Genomic DNA, 18,537 nt, shown 5'->3' with positions numbered 1-18,537 from the left:
GACTTGCTTATATTCAACCCAAACCAAAAACCACGATCAGTCATGCAGCTGTTTGAAACCTGATTTCAAGTCTGCACTTACATGATAATGTTCAGAGTCAGGCATGTACCTGTAAAATGCCAATTCATACCTGCCAAACCTTTGGAGAACACAATCAGTTGGCTTAATCTTATTTCCACTGGGTTTGGTGGAACTGAGTGCTATCTCAGCAGTAAAGGCAGCAGAGTTTGGCCCCAGAACACGACTCACTCAGGGGTAGATTCAAAGCCGATGGAAGCCAAACCCTTATCCTTTAAAGGTTGAGTTGACATTTACAAGTCTCTCAAAGCCCATAACCACATTTCCCATTCACTACATTGCCGTTTCTTATACCATACCAATAAGAAAACCATCAATGAACCAACCATTAATTTCAGATAGAACTGGCCAGTAGTGACAGCAGAGAAACCAGACTCCAGAAAATAACCAGACAGAATAATCCTGGGTAAGATCCTTAAAAATTATCTTTAATTGATGCCAAGTATGAACAGATGAACAAGTACAGAAGCAGGTAAAATTGCATAGATGAAAACTATGCATTTCAAATAGTTCAAGAACTCATAACATTAGAGGTTCTAAAAAAGGTAAGTCAAATGATTTCACTACTGGAAGTAAAATGAGCTGTAATGACAATGAAGTACATACTTGACCCAAAGTGTAAGCGATTTGTAAATGGTGGAAATAAGTACAGCTGTGTCAGCTTAAATGGTTTGCTGCCCTGATGGTGCACTTTCATATGGAGACGATTCAGTTTATATATTTCACATTGGTAATATTTGATCTTTAAAATCAGAGGTATGTCTGAGAGGCCATATACAGTTCTATCAACAGCTGTTATTTATTCATTTCAAACCGACATACTGCAAAAACAATGGTTTACATGTAAAGGAAAGGAAAAAAAGATTTCATCTTAGCAGGTTATAGGTAAGGGTTTGCTGAATTTAGTCATAAAAATATCATTTTCACTTTTGTACAAAAGTAAAATATACATTTGATCCCAATTACATTATAGAAATGTCACTGAAACAATAACATGGATCAAAGACTGATGCACCTAAAGGAACTGAATGCAACGTCTTCATTTTATTATAGAAACTAGAAATGGAAGATGATTTTTTGTTTTATAACTTGTAGTGGCATTTGCTAGAGCATGTGAATAGGTGAAATATACAGAATTACATAGATATTAACAGATACTTTGAGACAAATTTCAATTAAGACCTCAGTTTCATTTCATTTCCTTTAAAAATATCAAAGCTATGCCTTGACAACATAAAATGTTGACCTCACTGGTGACAAGTTCACTTGTACTGAGTGAAACGGTAGAACACCCTGAAGTTTCATTTTTGCAGATACAAATACTGACACCTTTAAGAATACTTGATAAGCATTTCAGGAAAAAATCAATTCTCTACACCTGATTAAGTAAAGCCAGAACAACAGAAAACAGAAGAAGAAACTCAGTCTGAAATAAGTTCAACCAAAATTGAAATGTAGGTCCCTGGTTAAAGCATCTCAGAAGAGAAGCCTGTTTCAGACTTGCCATAGGCAGGACTGGAACAAACTTGCCATGTTGTGCAATTGCAAGGACAGCTTTCCAATTCCATCCTGCTCTGTGGCTGTGGAGGGTAAATCACACTTTAGAGCTCATTCTGCATTCCTGTGAGTCTGAAATCAGTCTGATGATCAGTGCCATCAGGCTGCTGGAAGCCTACAGGATCAGACCATTCCCGGAAAAACTGCAGTACTTCCCTCTTCTTTATGTTAGGGGAAATTAATTAATCCAGAATGGCACCCCTCTAAAAGCAGTTATCCAGCTAATATTTGGAGAGGAATTTATTCTCTCCATATGTTACATATGTATGCAGAAGATCTTATTCTAAAATACAACTTTCTGCCTTTTCCTAATAAATTTCAGATGTTCCTGTCCTAGTGTTTATTTTGGTTAATGTGTGTAAATGAAAAACTGCACTGCCCAAGTGAGAACTATGGAAAAGTGAAACTTGCCCTCAGTTCCTTTAAAAATACTTTAAAATAAGCAGGTTTTTATGTTATACATGGGCTTCAGCTCTCTTATAATAGAAACAAACTTTCTGTACTTCTGTCTAATGAAAACAATTGTCTCTTAGTAAAAAATGTGTCAATAAAAGTTGCCACTGCTCCAATTATTGATTTGGACCAATGCAGCCTCTAATGAATGGTGCATAGCTGATTTGCTAAGAAATGCCTGAAATCTCTACTTGGGTGAAGTGGCTGCTGAAAACAAGTACTTTTGCTCAATTTTGTCCTGTCTCTAGTGCTTTGTACTGTCTTTCAAGTGCTTGTCCACATAATCAACAGTACGCCAGGTTAAGCATGTGCAGTTAGAGACTTTGTAAGTGGAAATTAATTTTTTGGGGCCATGATCATTGTCAACTTCTCAGAAGGCAGCATGATTGACTTTCCTCACACCTACAAATGTGTAAACCATGAACAAAGGAAGGAAATCACTAGAATTGTTACCATGTTAGTTCTCAGTAAGCCAGGCTGTGAATCTCCAGCACTCACATACTAAGAGTTTAGAGGCACATGGCCAAGCTCTGCCCAGCCACCCCCTGCAAAGTAGGGTCAGTTCCATTACATTTAATGATTACTAAAGGCTTATCTATCTGAATGAACTTGTGAGGCAGATGAGGTAAACTGCATTAAGCCCCATTGTGTTCAGAATTAAAGCAGCCTTAATTTAATTCATCTTACTTTCCTTCCAAAAAGAATGACTCTGAATCAGATTAAGGTTGCTTTTATTCTGCAACAGAATGTCCATGCTGGGCTTTAAAACAGTTTAACAAATCTACTTTAAATGCACACCTTTCATTAATTCACATTAGCTTTCCTGAAGTCCCCAGTGGAGATAAGGCTTAAGAGACTCCATGCAAGGGAATCTGCATGGGTTTGCTAGTATGCTGTGAACTCACACCCTGGCTTACTGCACGCTAACTTCCCTGTGAAGACAAGTAAATCCATTTTGTTGTCTCTGCTGAACCTGCCGCACAGAGGATTTGATCTCTTGGCAGTCAGGTAGCAACCTCATAGTTCAGTGATGGAAGGGGCTACAGAGCCTTTCATTTCCACTCTCCCCCTTGCTCCTCTGCCTGTTCTCTAGTGCTCTGTAGCTAAGTATGGTAGGACCAGATGGGGAATTCTGGCAGTGATACCAGCCTATGGGATTCCCGCCCACTGCCTCTCCATTTCATTCCTGCCTCTGCACTGCAGTGCACTGCTGCCTTGCTCATGCCAGATAAGTTCCCTCATCCTTTTCACTGTGTGGGTGAGGAAAAAGCTGTATTGGGGCAACTAAAAAGCAGAAGAGGCATAGAGCAGTGGCTGGTAAAGGAGGCTTAGGTAGTGACTCCTTATGCTGGAAAAGCTGCCTTGCCTCATCAAACCACAGCCCAGCTAAGACTGCCATATCCACTGGTTTCTCTGTCCAGCATAGCAATGGCATGGCTTCTGGGAGCTCCCTACCAAATGAATGAAGGTCTCTTGACTCTTTCAGAGATGCACTAAATTGGCCATCAGCTTATTTCCAGTGCTTGTCCACTGACATAAACAACCCCATAGAGCTCATGTGTGGCAAAAAGAAACATATGCCAAAATGGGGTGGAAAAAAGTAAAAGAAGGGGGTTAAAAAAAAAAAAAAAAAGGAAGAAAGAAATAAAAAGAAAAGGATGCAAACTGGTAAGAACAGACAGTTAAGTGCACCTTCAGGCCCACAAAGACATTTCAGCACTCCTGCGTAAACGGAGTAAGAGCTTTTGTTGTTATCTTCTTGTGTCAAACTTGTCGAAAAGACATGCCTATGCTACATGAGGTTAATTGCTGCATGCAGCACTTTTCTCTTTACAGATGCAGAATGATTATCATTCTGTTCATTAAACTAAGATGTCCCTGCCCAACTGTGGCAGAAGTTGTTACCAAAATGAGGCCTTATCTCCCAGATGCTAATTTCTGACCATCAGTCCCACAGCACTGAATAGATTATTGCTGTTTAGTTTAGTCAGTTGGTTGTTTTATAAGCTGAGTGCAGCATTCAAGTCTGTTTTGACATGAGAAGTCATATCCTAGAATTCAAGTTTGGGAGGATCAGGACCACCAGAATTTAATGGAGAGAGGTGCACAATGGGCAGGGGTGTGAGCAGGGGACAGGAAGAAAGCTTTACAACATCTACCTGGAGGATGTAATGCCCTGTTTTATTTGATGCTTTGCATTTCTTGCGGGAGTTAAAAGCTCCCTCAGTTCTTGATTGTTTTCTCATCATTAAGATTCACAGAAGCCACACAGTGAGAAATAAAGTCAAGTCTTTCTGAAAATCTGGCAGGTCAAGCTTGTGCGTAACTGCAGAGTTAGGGTCAGTTTTTAACTCTAAGTGCCTTGATTTTATATATATGTGTCTGCACATGTGTGTGACACACATGCATAACCATACATATATATTTATTTATACACATATATATATCAGAAAGATAGGGGAAGAAAGGATCTGTACAATGTGGAAGGAGAAGTGTTCCACAGTAGTTGGCCACATGCTATGTGCAGAATGAAGATCCTCAACTTTGTCCATTTAAAAAATAAAGATTAGTGCCTACATTAGTTCAGATCAAAGATTATTATCTTCCAGGGCCTAGCAGTCAAGGATGGCATACTGCAGAAGATACCTTCTCCTAGAGTGGATTCCTTCACCAGATGATGGTAGAAGTAAAGTAAGTTTAGTGACCAGAAAGAAGAACATGGTTTAAAGGAGCTCTGATGGGATTTAAGATCTGATGGACTGACGAAAGAGGATGGAGGAGGCAAGTATGGGAGGGCACTGGAAAGCCTCTCCCACCTACATGCTGGGGAATCCAAGGGAAAGAAAAGCACAGCCCTGCAGTCTGGTTGCCTGACTGGGTGATGTCGCAGTTCATGCTGAGCCCTAGTACCTTCTGCATCCTGCAGCCTCTCCCAAGCTGGGACAGGCTGCCAAAAAGCCATCTCAGGGAAAGGAAGGGCAGATACAATGATGGCAGCTATGTCTCTATAAACAACCTTGGGGAACTCAAAGTCTTGCATAAACACAACTATGAGTTATTTGGCAGAAGCAAATGCTGAGCCCTGCAATATCAGACTGGCTGGGGAAGGAAGGTATCCCATGGGCGCTGATGGTCTCTGCCCTCTGCTCCTGCATCCCTCTCCCTCACTCTTGCTCTTTCTTTCTCTATCCTGTCCTGTGCAGTGCCAGGAGGCAGCACAGAACACTCCAGTGCTTGTGTTGGTGCCTTTTAACCCTTTCCTTTGCTATCTCTGACCAGCTCAGTTCCTGGAGGCACTTTCAGCAATTTAGGGGATGTAAGGTAAAGGCACTGCGCAACTACCTATATCAATCTGTTGAGTCTCTTCGGTGAGTTTTAGGGGAATACAAAAAAGTCTCAACCAATGACTGCAAAAGAAACCAGCTGCTGCAATTTGGATGCATATAATAAATATTTTTCATTTACATTCTGAGAATGCTCCAAAAAGCATGCATCTGCACCTTTCAACTATAAAGGATACTAGGTTTTAGGTGTTGTTATATATAACTTGACTTCTTAATTTTCCATATAGCTTTCCCTTTAAGGGATGGGATATCTTCCTTTCCGACAATGCCTGGACAAAAGCCAACACGTTTCCCTGAGCAATGCAGGAAAACAATCAGGTTTCTCTAATCAGTTCATTCAGGCCTTCGGTCTATCAAGCACTTTTTTTTTTTTTGTTATTATTATTGTTATTATTATTATTGAATTCATGCATTAATTAATTCAAGTTACACCTTAATCAAATAGGCCATAATGCTGAATATTTGAACATGCTTTGATCTCCAAAAGTTATTGTTCCCATTTGACTAACATATGCATTTAAATACAGTACTTTAAATTACTAGTCAACGATTTAATAAATTAAGGAGTGCACTTCTGGTGAATGCAAATCAAAAAGAAAAAGAAAAAAAAACAAAAGGAAAGAAAAAAGAGAGATAAAGGACCTATTTTTAGAAGATTCAGTTCAAACGAAAGCTTATCCGCTACTGTCTGAGGTAATCTTTCAAGCATGCTATTATAAAATAAATAGTATCAAATTCAAACATGCTTCTATTAAACTCCATTGTGCTATCTTGCAACAGAGGGCTTAAAGTTTTGTATCCAGTTCTGGACAGGGAAAAGGAAAAGTATGTTTAGATCATCTGCACATAAGAGAACTTAGCAGCATTGCAGATGTTTTGTCTTCAGTTTTGTTCGTTATTTTCCTTTCAGATTAGTTCTTCTATGGAGAGCAAAAGAGACCAGGCTTAAGTATGTTTGTAATAAGGTAGACTGGAAGTATGTAATCTTTCACACAGGGGGCAGAAGGAAGATTTGCGCTCCTTCATAAAAACCATGACAAACGCTTGCTGCAGGTTTTGCTAATCTTTTTCATTGTCTGATGCACTTTCTTGCAACTGTGCAGTTTTGCAGAATATTTTTACTGGAATCCATGCATATGCGTTATAGCTCTAAAAACTGTCTTGCTTAGTTTAAGTTAACTGTATCAAACTAAAAAATGAAAAGAGATGGGAGAGGAAACATTTAGGTCTAGCATCATACAGCTTAAAACTAAACTAGTTCAAATGGTTATAATTTACCGGGTGGAAAATGCTTTTTAAAAATAAACAAAATCTTATCTTTCATGGATCCTGGAAGCTTCTTTATCGCTGAGCAAAAATTCGCAATGCAACAATGCATTTAGGAGGTAAATAAAGCATTCAAAGACTATCAGTAAAGCATCTACAAAGTGTGACTGTGTCACTAAAGTCTTCAAGCTGTGAATGGGGATTTGGTTGGGGTTTTTTTGTTTACACATCAGTCAGCAGCTTGCTTTTATTAACACAGTTTTGGTTGGCTACAGTGCAGTTGCCAGTTCTGAGATTAGCCTCTCTAAAATTGTCTATGCTATTATTCATATCCTCTTCGATTTCCATGTACTCAGATTTGCTGATTGTGGAGGAGCTGCGGCGACTGAGATCACTGTCAGATGCTAAATTAGGGGAGCTAACATGAAGTAACTGAGCCTGTTCTTCCCCTTCTGTTTCTCGGTGGTAGAAGTAGTTGAAGTTGGACACGATGACAGGTACGGGCAGGGCAATTGTCAGCACACCAGCGATGGCACACAAGGAGCCTACGATTTTGCCTCCAATTGTCACAGGGTACATGTCACCATAGCCCACAGTGGTCATGGATACCACCGCCCACCAGAAAGCATCAGGGATGCTGGAGAAATGAGACTCAGGTTCTTCAGCCTCAGCAAAATATACCGCACTAGAGAACAAAATCACCCCAATGAAGAGGAAGAAGATCAGTAAACCTAGCTCTCTCATACTTGCTTTGAGGGTTTGTCCCAAAATCTGGAGACCCTTAGAGTGCCGGGAGAGTTTGAGGATTCGAAAGACTCTTACCAGTCTGATGACTCTCAGGATGGCCAAGGAGGTGGCCTGCTCTCCTTTCTGAGTCCCCTCCTGCTCGGCCATCTCGGTGCCCAGGGTGATGAAGTAAGGAATGATGGCCACAATGTCAATGAAGTTCATGATATTCTTGAAGAATTCAGTTTTGCTGGGGCAAGCAAAGAAGCGCACCACCAGCTCAAATGAGAACCAGATGATGCACAGGGTCTCCACAACAAAGAAGGGATCTGTGAAGATGTTGGATTTGTAGACCTGCGTGGTGTTGTCAGTGCGATGCACTGTGTATTCCTTGTCTTCCTTCAGCTCAGGTAATGTCTCTAGGCAGAAGATCACGATGGAGATGAGGATCACCATGACAGAGACTATTGCAATGACCCTTGCCGGCCCAGAGCTCTCTGGGTATTCAAAGAGGAGCCATACTTGGCGCTGGTACTCCCCCTCCGGCAAGGGTCTCTCCTCATCTTTGATGAATCCTTCATCTTCCCTGAACTTCTCCATGGCCTCCTCACCCAGCTCATAAAATTTGATCTCCTCAGAGAACATGTCCAAGGGCACATTGACCGGCCGGCGGAGCCGCCCTCCAGACTGATAGTAGTAGAGGATGGCATCAAAGCTGGGCCGATTCCGGTCAAAGAAGTACTCATTGCGCAAGGGGTCAAAGTACCGCATGCGCTTCTTAGGGTTGCCCAGCAGAGTGTTGGGGAACTGGGCTAAGGTCTTCAGTTGTGTCTCAAAGCGTAGTCCAGCAATGTTTATCACTACGCGCTCACAGCACTCATGGTCATCGTGGGCAGCGGGCTGATAGCTATCCTGGGGGTGGCCAGGTAGCGCAGAAGTCTCATCCATGTTCTCTCCAGCCATCACGGTCATGGTGGCACACAGGAAGGGGGACCCAGGGGCAGGCAAGGAGAAGGGAGAGAAGAGGGACTAGAGAGGGAGGAAGAGAGGGGAGGAGAGCAGACAGCCCCCCAGGGCAGTCCAGGGGAGGGGATGGGGGGAGGCTCAGAGTCTGCAGGGAGGAATGATGAGTTGGGACGGAGAGCGTAAGGAATGGATGAGGAGCCTAAAGAATGGAAATAGCCAAAAGGGGAAAGGAGAGGTGGGACGAAGGGAGAGGCATCAGGGATAATGGGAGAGTGAAGAAAGAAGGAAGAAGTACCTTTAGGGGGGGAAGAGGGCAGGTAAGGTGAGGGGTCCTGCCCCCAAGCCAGGAGGCTGATGGTCTATGGAGTGCACCCCCAGGCTGAGGTCCCCTCCCCAGCCGTCTCCTTTTGCCTTTAACTCGATCCGTCCACTTTTCTCGCTGACTGGACCATCTCTGCGGCTGCTGTCACGAAGTTACCACACACACACACGCACATACACATACACACAAATAAATAAATAAGTAAATAAATAAATAAATAAATAAATAAATCACGGGGCTGCTGGGAGGTGAGTCCTTGCAATGCCAACTCAGCAAGTTTCCATCGCCTACCCCCACTTCCCTCCCGCCACTGCCCCGGTCCTCTCCTCTTATGCGCTGGAAAGGGAGTGATGGAGATACTCTGCTTTTGAAGGCATAAAGCTCACTTGCAGGATGGAGGCTGCCAGGGAGGAGAGAAACATAAAAACCAGCCCCCAAGTCCCACCACACACACACACTCAGGCGCAATGGATTGGCTTTCACATCAGCAAGAGCATCCCACTCTGCCCACTACAGCAGCACATGCAGAGTCCCTACACATTCCCACACATCCCCAGACACGCACTGGGGCCTCCAAGGCAGGAAGGGGTCGGTGTGGACCCTGCGGTGCCCTCAGCACATCAGGAGGGCTCTCCAGGCAACTCCAGTGGGGTCGGCTTCTGCGATAAGTCTCCTGACCACCACGCTCCCCACTTTGCAGACAGTGGAAGCTTAGCTGAGCACTGACAACTTCATCACACCAATTGGGGGAATACGGGGAGGGTGAGCAAAGCATCTCCTCTCTTGCTTTGCAGCAGCTAAACACAACTGAGAGAGAGACGAGGGGAGGGAGATCGGCATCCCGCACCAAAACTGTACAAAATAGAGCCCAACAGAGAGGAAGGGAGAAGGGGCTTTTTCCTTACCTGCTCCGAGTGCGATGCGCTAGTTAGGAGTAGGAGCCAGTGCTGGAATGCGTCAAGTCGCCTTGCAGCAGCATCCAAAAAACCCAAATCAAAACAAAAACCGCAGCGGCAAACTCAACCCTCCTCCTCTTCTTGTGCCCCTCTTCATAATACAGCAATCGCTTTACAGGGTTGCCTGCGAGACACTGAAATATTCATACACTGTCTTAGGCTGCACCAAGGGCCAGTGGGTTTAATTAGTTTTCTGCCGAGAACCGCAGTGGGGGGTGGGGGGGTTGATTTAAAAGAGTGCAAAGTACCTTTGTCAAAAGGCTTGAGTTAGTAAATAAAATCAAGAAGTCCTAGATAGCTGCTGGCTCTCCTGCTCTCTTCCCTTAAGAGAGCTGGAAGAGGAGCCGGGCGCTGGGCAGCGGCGGCTGAAGAAATGTGAGAGAGCCGCAGTCCTGCAGCCGCATCCCCAGAGTCGGTCTTGGCTCGTCCCGGCAGCAGCAGCAGCAGGAGGCAGGCGCTGGACTCGTGTGGCAGGAGCGAGAGGGCTGCTGAATGCATAAGAGCAAGGAGCAAACTCGAGCCATTTCTTGACGCTGCAGTATCAGCAGAAACCTGAGAGCTGTTTGGTGCAGCTCGGGGAGCGGGAGGGCGGGGGGACGGGGATGGGGGGGGAACGCACGGGACCGGCGGGAGGAGCGGAGGCAGGCACGCTGCACCCCCGGGGCCGCCCGACAGCGCGGCCCCGCCGCCGCGGCACGCTGCGCGCCGCGCCGCGCCCCCGACGCAATGCAGGCGCCGGTCCCGGACCGACGGTCCCGGCTGCGGGACACCGCGACCGCACGGACCGCAGCGGGGCCCCGGGACAAGGGGCGGCGGGCGTGGGGGATGTGCACAAGAGGACCCGTTCCCCGGCTCGCAGCCCGCAGGCACCTGCAGAGGAGGCGGCTGGTGTGGTGCAGGGCTTTACACATCCCGCAGGGAGGGAGGCGGCTGCGCCTGCGGTGCCCCGGAGCCCCTGTGGTGCGGGGCTGGCACCGCTCTGTTGGGCCCGGAGTCCCGGTCCCGGCCCCCAGCCCCGCCGTACGCTCGGTAGCGGGTGAGGCTGTGCAGCAGGAGCCTCCTGGGCGTAGTGGTGGAGGCTGAAACTGGGAGGGAAGAGTTAATCGGCAGGCAGCGTGTTACAAGGAAATTGCCCTTTCATGCTGCTTTATCCTGCTGAATTCATTTAGTTGATGAATCACATAACTTCGAGATGGAGAAGACCCATTATGTCATCAGCTTCCCTCCCCTGCCAGTGCAGGATTGTTCCCTACAGTATAGGATCATGTACATTATATAAAAGCCTGCTGCTCACTTTGTCAAAGCGGGAGAGGTGATCAAAATACAACCTGGGCCTGTGTAATTTGAAGCACTCCAGATCTAAGCAACACCAAATCCATGTTTAACAGACCTGGCCTCATTAGCCTTCCACTGCATAATACATTATCTTCACTTAAGATCACCACCTTGGCAGTCCAAAAATACTTAATCACCTGACCTCATGGAGAGTTCCTGTCTCTTCTTCCCTTCCCCTTATTTATCCCCATGTGTTGTTGGTTTGGAGTGGGGTTTTTTGCTGGAGTACAAACCATTCTAAAATCCTCTAGCCCTAGCTGTGCTGTAATCACAGCTGCTTTGCATACTGTATTCACCACCCTGGTGGAAACAAAACTGTAAAGAAAAAGAAACAGATTTCCTGTCTAGCCTGGTATAAGCTTTTTTTCTTTTTTTTTTTTCTTTCTTCTCAGTGAGTGTCACATATACTGAAAGTTTTGTGAGAAACTTCTGGTGAAGTTCTGAGCAAGAGAAACGTCTCTTTCTGCCACTCCTGAGCAAAATAATCAAAACACCAAATAAAAGGAGAGATTCTTCTCCTGGTGAAAATCACAAGCATTCATTTCCTGTCTGACAATTTATCAGCTCAGTACCAGCACGCAGCCGTGGACCCAGCAGCTTTAGACCCTCTACGAACTAAAGGCCCCCCAAAAAGAAAGGCAGTCTCATTTCCTAAACTAACCAGGCAGCATTTCAACCCTTCAAGAAACAGCTACAGCCTTTAACACAACATCCTCTTATGGCAGTGAATTCCATGCCTGGATGACATGCTGCACAGAGCTGACTGCAAAGTATTCGGAGAGCTCTGCATTCAGTGTGCTTGGGACTGCTTTGCAGAAATAGCTCTGTGAGCTACTCACCCGCCTCTGGTGCAGTGTTATATGCCCCTGTACTAGTTCAAAGACAAATAACGGATGCTCAGGAGAGTGATGAAAATGCAGATCTGACAATCAGAGGCCTGAGTTCAAGGTGCTGTTCTGCCCTTATCTTCCTGCATGATTGCAGGCAAGTCTATACATTCTGCTTTTATATCTGGAAAACAGGAATAAAAGTGCTTCTCTGGCCTGTCACAGCTGCTTAGGCTGTTTGTTCCTGAGAGCTGTCTGCTCACAGCAGAACCCAAATCCTCACTGGAAGCTGTGAGTACACCAGCAGCAGAAAAAACATATAAAAAATAGCACCTTTTGTTTTGACATTACAGGGTAGTGAAAGGACAAACTGGAATATTGGTACCCCCCTCCTCATTTTGAATAGCTTTGAACTTTGATTTCTCATTCCAATCTAACATTAGCGCCAAGCAATTATGCTGGAAGGTAGATATCTTTCTAAGAAAAGTGAACTATTAGCCATAGGGTCGCTGAAAATCTTGTTAAGGTGTATATAAGACTAATGAGCAGTAAAAATAGGGCTTGCAAAGAGGTCATATGTTACATGTTACAGTGCTGAGTAGCTTGAATTAAATGCTGAGGAATAGAGGGAGACTCCAACTTGCTGTCAAGTTTGGAGTCAGGCTGCTGCTTTTTCATATTTTCTATACTACAGAAAATGGCCACCAGCAGTTGAACGGGCAATGCCCCCATGAGTGAAACTGAGAAGTGCTGTTCAGGAGCAAAAGTTTTCATAGGGAAATTACGAGTTGCCAGCAATCAAAAACCCAGGTTTGTCTGGTGCTAGTCTGGTGGTACAATGCGAATGTAATTATTCCTCTCCGATAGCCGTTCACTACAAGGAACACTTCCACTTGAGCTCCCCCATGGAAAGTGCATCCAGCCTGGTGTGGTAGTTTGGACGAGCACAAGCAGATGGGAAAGCAGCAGGCGGTCTGAGTTGCACAGGGTGAAAAGCTTCATTGCCATCTTTTATGGCTGTTGATGTAACTTTTCATAGTTCAACCAGAACTGATAGACTCTTTGTGTCAAAGGTAGGTCAGCACAGCAAAAGCAGAACCATTTCTGCAAGTTCAAAGTCTTGCCTTGTGGAGAAAGCTGCAGGTTTCCTGTGTTTCAGTCTGGTAAACAAAAGATTTCCCCTGGCAAGAAGGGACAGATTTTTTCGTTATTTTTTTAGAGAGAGAAAAACAAATTTTTGATTAAAACTCTTAGTGTATTCTAAGGATTAAAGAAAACTTATATTGAATGATTGTGAATCTGAAGCTGGATTAAAAAATTGGTAACCATTGGTTTTATGCAGTGAAATAGGCTCTAAACACTGTCACCAGGGAACCTGAAAACTACCAATTGAAAACAAGGGACGCAGAAGCAGAGTGGATTTCCCAGCATGACATTATTCATGTGGGTGTCATGAGTGACACTGTCAGCATGCTAAATTTTCATGACATGAAAAGACAGTTCTTGTGATAGAAACCACTGAAAAATCGAAAGTGGCAAGAGATGTCTGGGGTTGATTGAACCTTACAGGTCTTCACAGGCACGGTAGCCCCAATTCATCCGCACCTGGAAAACAACCTAGTAACATTATAGCTCCATTTAGAGCTGTATAAGCCCACAAATGAGTTGTGCAGGTGTCACCATAGCCATCATTTAATGGCCTTGGAGACAGAGGGTGCTATGCATGAAGGGACATGTTTTGGCTTAAATTTGCCTTGAAGAGCAGTTGTAATGACCTATCTATTGGTCATAATGACCTATGAGATGGAAAGAGTCTACAGATAGAATAGAACAGATAGAACCAAAGGTGAGCTTGTGGTGTTGACAGCTGGATTTTATTCCCTAGGGGGAACAAAGAATCTTTTAAAAAGTTTATGTCTTTTAATACTGATTTATGAGCCTTGTTACTATCCTGCAGTATTATTAGGCATTGTTATGACTGGGATAATCAAATCTCATGCTTCAAAGCATACTGATAGCTGATGGGAGATGACAACGACTTTTGTTCCCTCTTGTCATATCATTACCTTGTTTTTCCTGCTCCTTTTTAAAGCCTTAAATATGGGCCCTCTATAATCGAAAAAGGCAATGAGTAGATCCAATCCTGTTGCTACACAAAGACAAGATGAGAACTTGGGAGTGCATCCATCCCTGGGAAGAAAGAAGCAGAAACTGCCCTCACTCATCTCACAGTTCTGCTGCTAGGACCAGCCTGGAGAGAAAAGATGCCACCGCTTTGCTGCTTTTTATCCCACGACAGTGGATTGGATATGGGCAAAGTGTGGCAGTGGAAGGATGGCTCGGCAAGGAAGGACAGAAAATGTGCTGTACTAGGACAAGGTTGAGCCTGCTTTTTTTCTCCTCTGAAGCAGCTGTATAATCAGACATAATGGAAGGGCAAAGTGCTAATCCATCCCACAGCGCACAAGCTACACTACAGAAAATACCACACTCTTGTGGGCATGTACCTGTAAGAGGAACACACTTCTATATGAAGTGTAATTAAAAATGCTTAGAAACAATATTTTAATGGTTTTAATACCAATTCCTCTTTCTCTGACCTCCTTTCCTAGTCCTAGATTTTGTTTCCCAGAGCTTTGCCCAACTGGCTGCTTGCTGTTGGGAGAATCCCCTGCTCAAGCAGGCTGGTCTGGCCTGTAAAAGGAAGAGAGCACATTTTATTGAGACTTGTGGACCAAGTGTTTGAAAATAATTTCTGTCTCCCATTTTGTGCAGAAGGAACAACACTTAGAGAAGAAGTCCTGAATGACTTAGAACTGCTGCTTCTTTCTATGATTACCTGAGCATACTCAGGTATTCAATACACATGAATTCTTTCTTAACAGTACTGTCCTGGGTTCAGCTATAGCAGTCATTTTTCTCCTTCTTAGTACTGGTACAGTGCTGTGTTTTTTAACTTTCAGCCTGGGAACAACGCTGATAACACTGATGTTTTTTGTTGTTGCTAAGTTATGTTTATTCCAACCAAGGACTTTCTCAGTCTCATGCTTTGCCAGGGAGGAGGGGAAGCCGGGAGGAAGCAGAGACAGGACACCTGACCCAAACTAGCCAAAGGGGTATTCCATACCACAGCACGTCATGCCCAGTATATAAACCGGAGAGAGTTACCCAGAAGGCCCAGATCACTGCTCGGGTCGGGCTGGGTATCGGTCGGCGGGTGGTGAGCAACTGTATCCTCTCCCCTTGTTATTTCACTAATCATTATTATCATTGGTGGTAGCAGTAGTGGTTTTGTATTATACCTTAGTTACGGGACTGCTCTTCTCTCAACCCGTGGGAGTTACATTCTTCCGATTCTCCTCCCTATCCCTCCGGGAGTGAGGGGAGGAAAAAGGGGGGGAGTGAGCGAGCGGCTGTGTGATTCTGAGTTACCGGCTGGGCTCAAACCGCGACAAGTACCCACTTTTGGCTTCCCATGATTGTATTGCTTAGATCTCCTAGAAGTACTGGAGCAAGAACTTTGTTCGTGAATGCTGCTGGCCACAGGGTATAGAGACCAGAGGGGGAACTTTCCCCATGTCACTAGGTGTGAGCATCACATAAAGTGCCGCTGTCAGAGATGGGGAACACCTGAGGAAAACAGAATAACATCAGAGCAAGTTTGTTTCTGTAAACCCAAAAAGCAGTTCTTGCAATGGGTCCTTGTAATACACAACAAAGAATTCAACTTTGGGAATCCTCAAGTTTCTCCTCTGTGAGATCATTTGCAGGATGATTCCAGCTTATAGGAAAGATAACGAAGCTGACACATATCTAAAAAAACCCCATCTCATATGGCATTTCTACTTCAACTACCCAGGAAAGAATCAGGAAGTGGTGGTCCTTATGGCACAACAAGTCTTGCTATGAAACCCCAAGCTTGAGGCTAAAGGCAGCATGGTGATGAACACAAGCATCATCTTTAGTGGAGTTTTCTGAGAAAAGAACGTGGCTTAGTAAAGCAAGGCATTTCAGGGTACTCCCAGTGCTCAAATAATCTACCAGTCCTAGCACACCGTAATTACAGCTATCCCACTGATAGCCCACCCCCAGCCAAATTTAGTCCTAGCTGGGCTGCAAGGTCACCTGCAGTAGAACTCCACGAACACTCATTAATGGCAACATTAGACTGCAGTAATGGGAGTTACAATTTACAGCGATGCTTTACAGTTGAGGCAATTTGGAGGCCAGTGAACAGATAGGAGTTCTTGGTAAGTTGCCATGAAATATGGCACATTATCACTTGATCTTGTGATAAAGGGCACTCAGAAAATCCATCCATCCCTAAGCAACCCAAGTAAGCATAGCACACCACCAGAATATCTTCAGTCTGGGAGAGCAGAGGGAGAAGTCATCATGGGGCCCATTTAGCCTTTCAAAAAAGTACTGCCTTATAGTTTAAGGAGTCTGATACCTACCTCAAAAGCTGACTATGAACCTGACATTCAAGCCACCGAAACAGGAAACTATTGGCACTCTCAGTCTAACTGAGGGAAAACTCTGTAAAGGAAAGAGGAAGATGTCAAGAGACCTGTAGAGAAAAGAGCAGAGAATAAATCATCAGCAGTGGAAAAATGAAAAAAACAGGCATCTGCATAAAATGAGAATCTACACTGATGCCAAACCAGTGTACACAGGATTGGAGAGAAGTCACCAGACTTTAGCAGTAATAGAAGTCAGGCTCAACTTCATCTCTCAAATTCAAAAGTATTTAGTGTCTGTTTTGAGTTAGGACTGGATCTTGAACTGGATTTGTGCTCTCCTTTATCACACCTGACAGAGTGTGAATGCCAGGAACATGATCATGATTACAACATTTCCAGCAGACACTGAAAATGTGCAGTAGAGTGGCTCCCAGGCACTCTACTGGACCTACTGAGGTCCAGCAAAAAGCAGTGGGTGGTGGCACTTTCTACTGTAATTGAAAGTGTCGAAGAAGAGGGAGTCCTCAGCCATGATTCCAGGTCGTGACTGGCCCCAAGGAGATGCTGAGAACAGCATACTAGCCCAAATGCAGGTAAGCTGAAGCTTGCAGAATGCAGTGACCAGAATATCTGTGAACTTTTGAGTGCTTCCACTTTTACCTCAAAAACCTTAGAGCTGCTAAGGAAATGTCCAGAGCAAAAGTGCTGAAGGGTTTCTAGGGGTTCATAGAGAAGGTGAACTACTAGATTCTGCTTGTTTATCGTTCCACCTTTCCGAACACGAGAATTGTCTAAGCAGTTAACACACAGAGACAGAATTTGGCAGCAGTCAGAGCCCCATGTGATGGGGTAAAGGCAATCCGATGCAGGGAACCAGTCCCGAATTGCTATAAACCCCTGGAACAGATAGAGCCACAGAAAGCTTGGAGTCATGCTGCTGCAAAGTCAGCACCTTGAACACTTACTGGTGGAGCCCTGACACAACCAGGATGGAGTCAGATAAACAAGGAGCTGCTGCTCCTGCCTAAGGGGGAGGACAATCCCACTGTGTCACTTTGGGGCATGGCATAAAGATGCAGTTTGAGGTCCAGCAAAAAGCAAGTGTGATGAAGAAGTGCTGAGTGCTCCTGAAAAGCTGTCTGGGTGGGATGACAAAAGCATTAAAACGTTTTGTACAACAGAGTATGTGGCTGTACTGGGAGGAAAAAGGACCACAGGCATCGCTTGTCTTGTTACTAGGCAATGGATTGAATGTTGTTTGTGTGTGCGCGCACATGTGCAAGATAGGATTTTATTTAAAGCAGGACAAGCAGTAATCCCTGCGGATATAAGAGCTGACATCAGGAAATGAATAACTTCATACCTAGGGATAGAGGGTGCTTTATCTGAGCCAGACAATTTCCATTGGCCTGGCACCAATGTGCATTGCAGAGCATATAAGACCCAGTGTGATATGTTTACAGGGTACATTGATCAGTTTTGATCTTTCTGCCACTCCAAGACACCTTTGCAAATGGTCATTTTTAAGGACAGGAGATGGACAGTCTGCTTTCTGACAGGTGACTCTGGAGGAAGCTCTGGCAAGAACTGATCAGAAGTCAAGCAGGACCCTTCCACAGTGTGACATGCCTAACATGCTCTCCTCTGACATGACTCGTAGCACGCTGAAGCAGGATTTATGTGATTCAGCATTTAACAGGGCAGATTTGAGCACCAGATGTCTTGCCGTGGGTATCAGAAGTGAAAAGTGTGAAAGCAAACAAAGTTGGCAGCATAAACAGTGGAGGGACTGATAGCAAAAACAAAACAGTCAGTAAGAGAGCCTTACCTGCCAGAGCTGGGCCACAGCAATGCTTTTTCCCTAAGATTAGATGAGAAGCAAGAAATACATCAACTAAAGAAGAAGATGTAGAGGGGGGTGTGTTGCAGTCCAGCAGCCAGGCTTTAGAAACATGTCATACACAGGAAAAAAGGAAGAAAAGAGACATCTATGTGGCTGCTGTTCAGAGTGAAGCAGATAGGAAGACAAACAACGAGTAGCAGCATGGATAATGGCCAAAGGAAAGCAGATGCATTCTGGCAGGGATCATAGGTAATAACTACAGTGACAGGACACTGTAAAGGAAAACTGAAGATAGCTGCAGAGCTGGGAGAAGTGACTTGACACAACCTGAGCAAAGACCAAGCAAGTGCAGGACCTCACAGAAGACATTAGCACCACGCTTCTTGTGCAGCGTAAGCATG

At 44.7% G+C, this 18,537-nt stretch overlaps 1 protein-coding gene across 1 annotated transcript; it reads right to left on the bottom strand.

The window, feature by feature from the left end:
• Window positions 1–485: 485 nt before the first annotated feature.
• Window positions 486–10,218, bottom strand: LOC115605693 (potassium voltage-gated channel subfamily A member 1). The gene is made up of 3 exons (XM_030480497.1): window positions 9,917–10,218; window positions 9,618–9,802; window positions 486–8,853 (listed from the first exon to the last, which is right to left on the bottom strand). The coding sequence occupies exon 3, from the start codon at window positions 8,394–8,396 to the stop codon at window positions 6,921–6,923; it is 1,476 nt and encodes a 491-aa protein (XP_030336357.1). The 5' UTR covers window positions 8,397–8,853; window positions 9,618–9,802; window positions 9,917–10,218; the 3' UTR covers window positions 486–6,920.
• Window positions 10,219–18,537: the final 8,319 nt, after the last annotated feature.

Source organism: Strigops habroptila, chromosome 3, assembly GCF_004027225.2.
Source record: "Strigops habroptila isolate Jane chromosome 3, bStrHab1.2.pri, whole genome shotgun sequence".
Lineage (NCBI taxonomy): Eukaryota > Metazoa > Chordata > Aves > Psittaciformes > Psittacidae > Strigops > Strigops habroptila.
The sequence above is the reverse complement of the archived record's forward strand: the minus strand, read 5'-3'. Positions and strand labels throughout refer to the sequence as shown.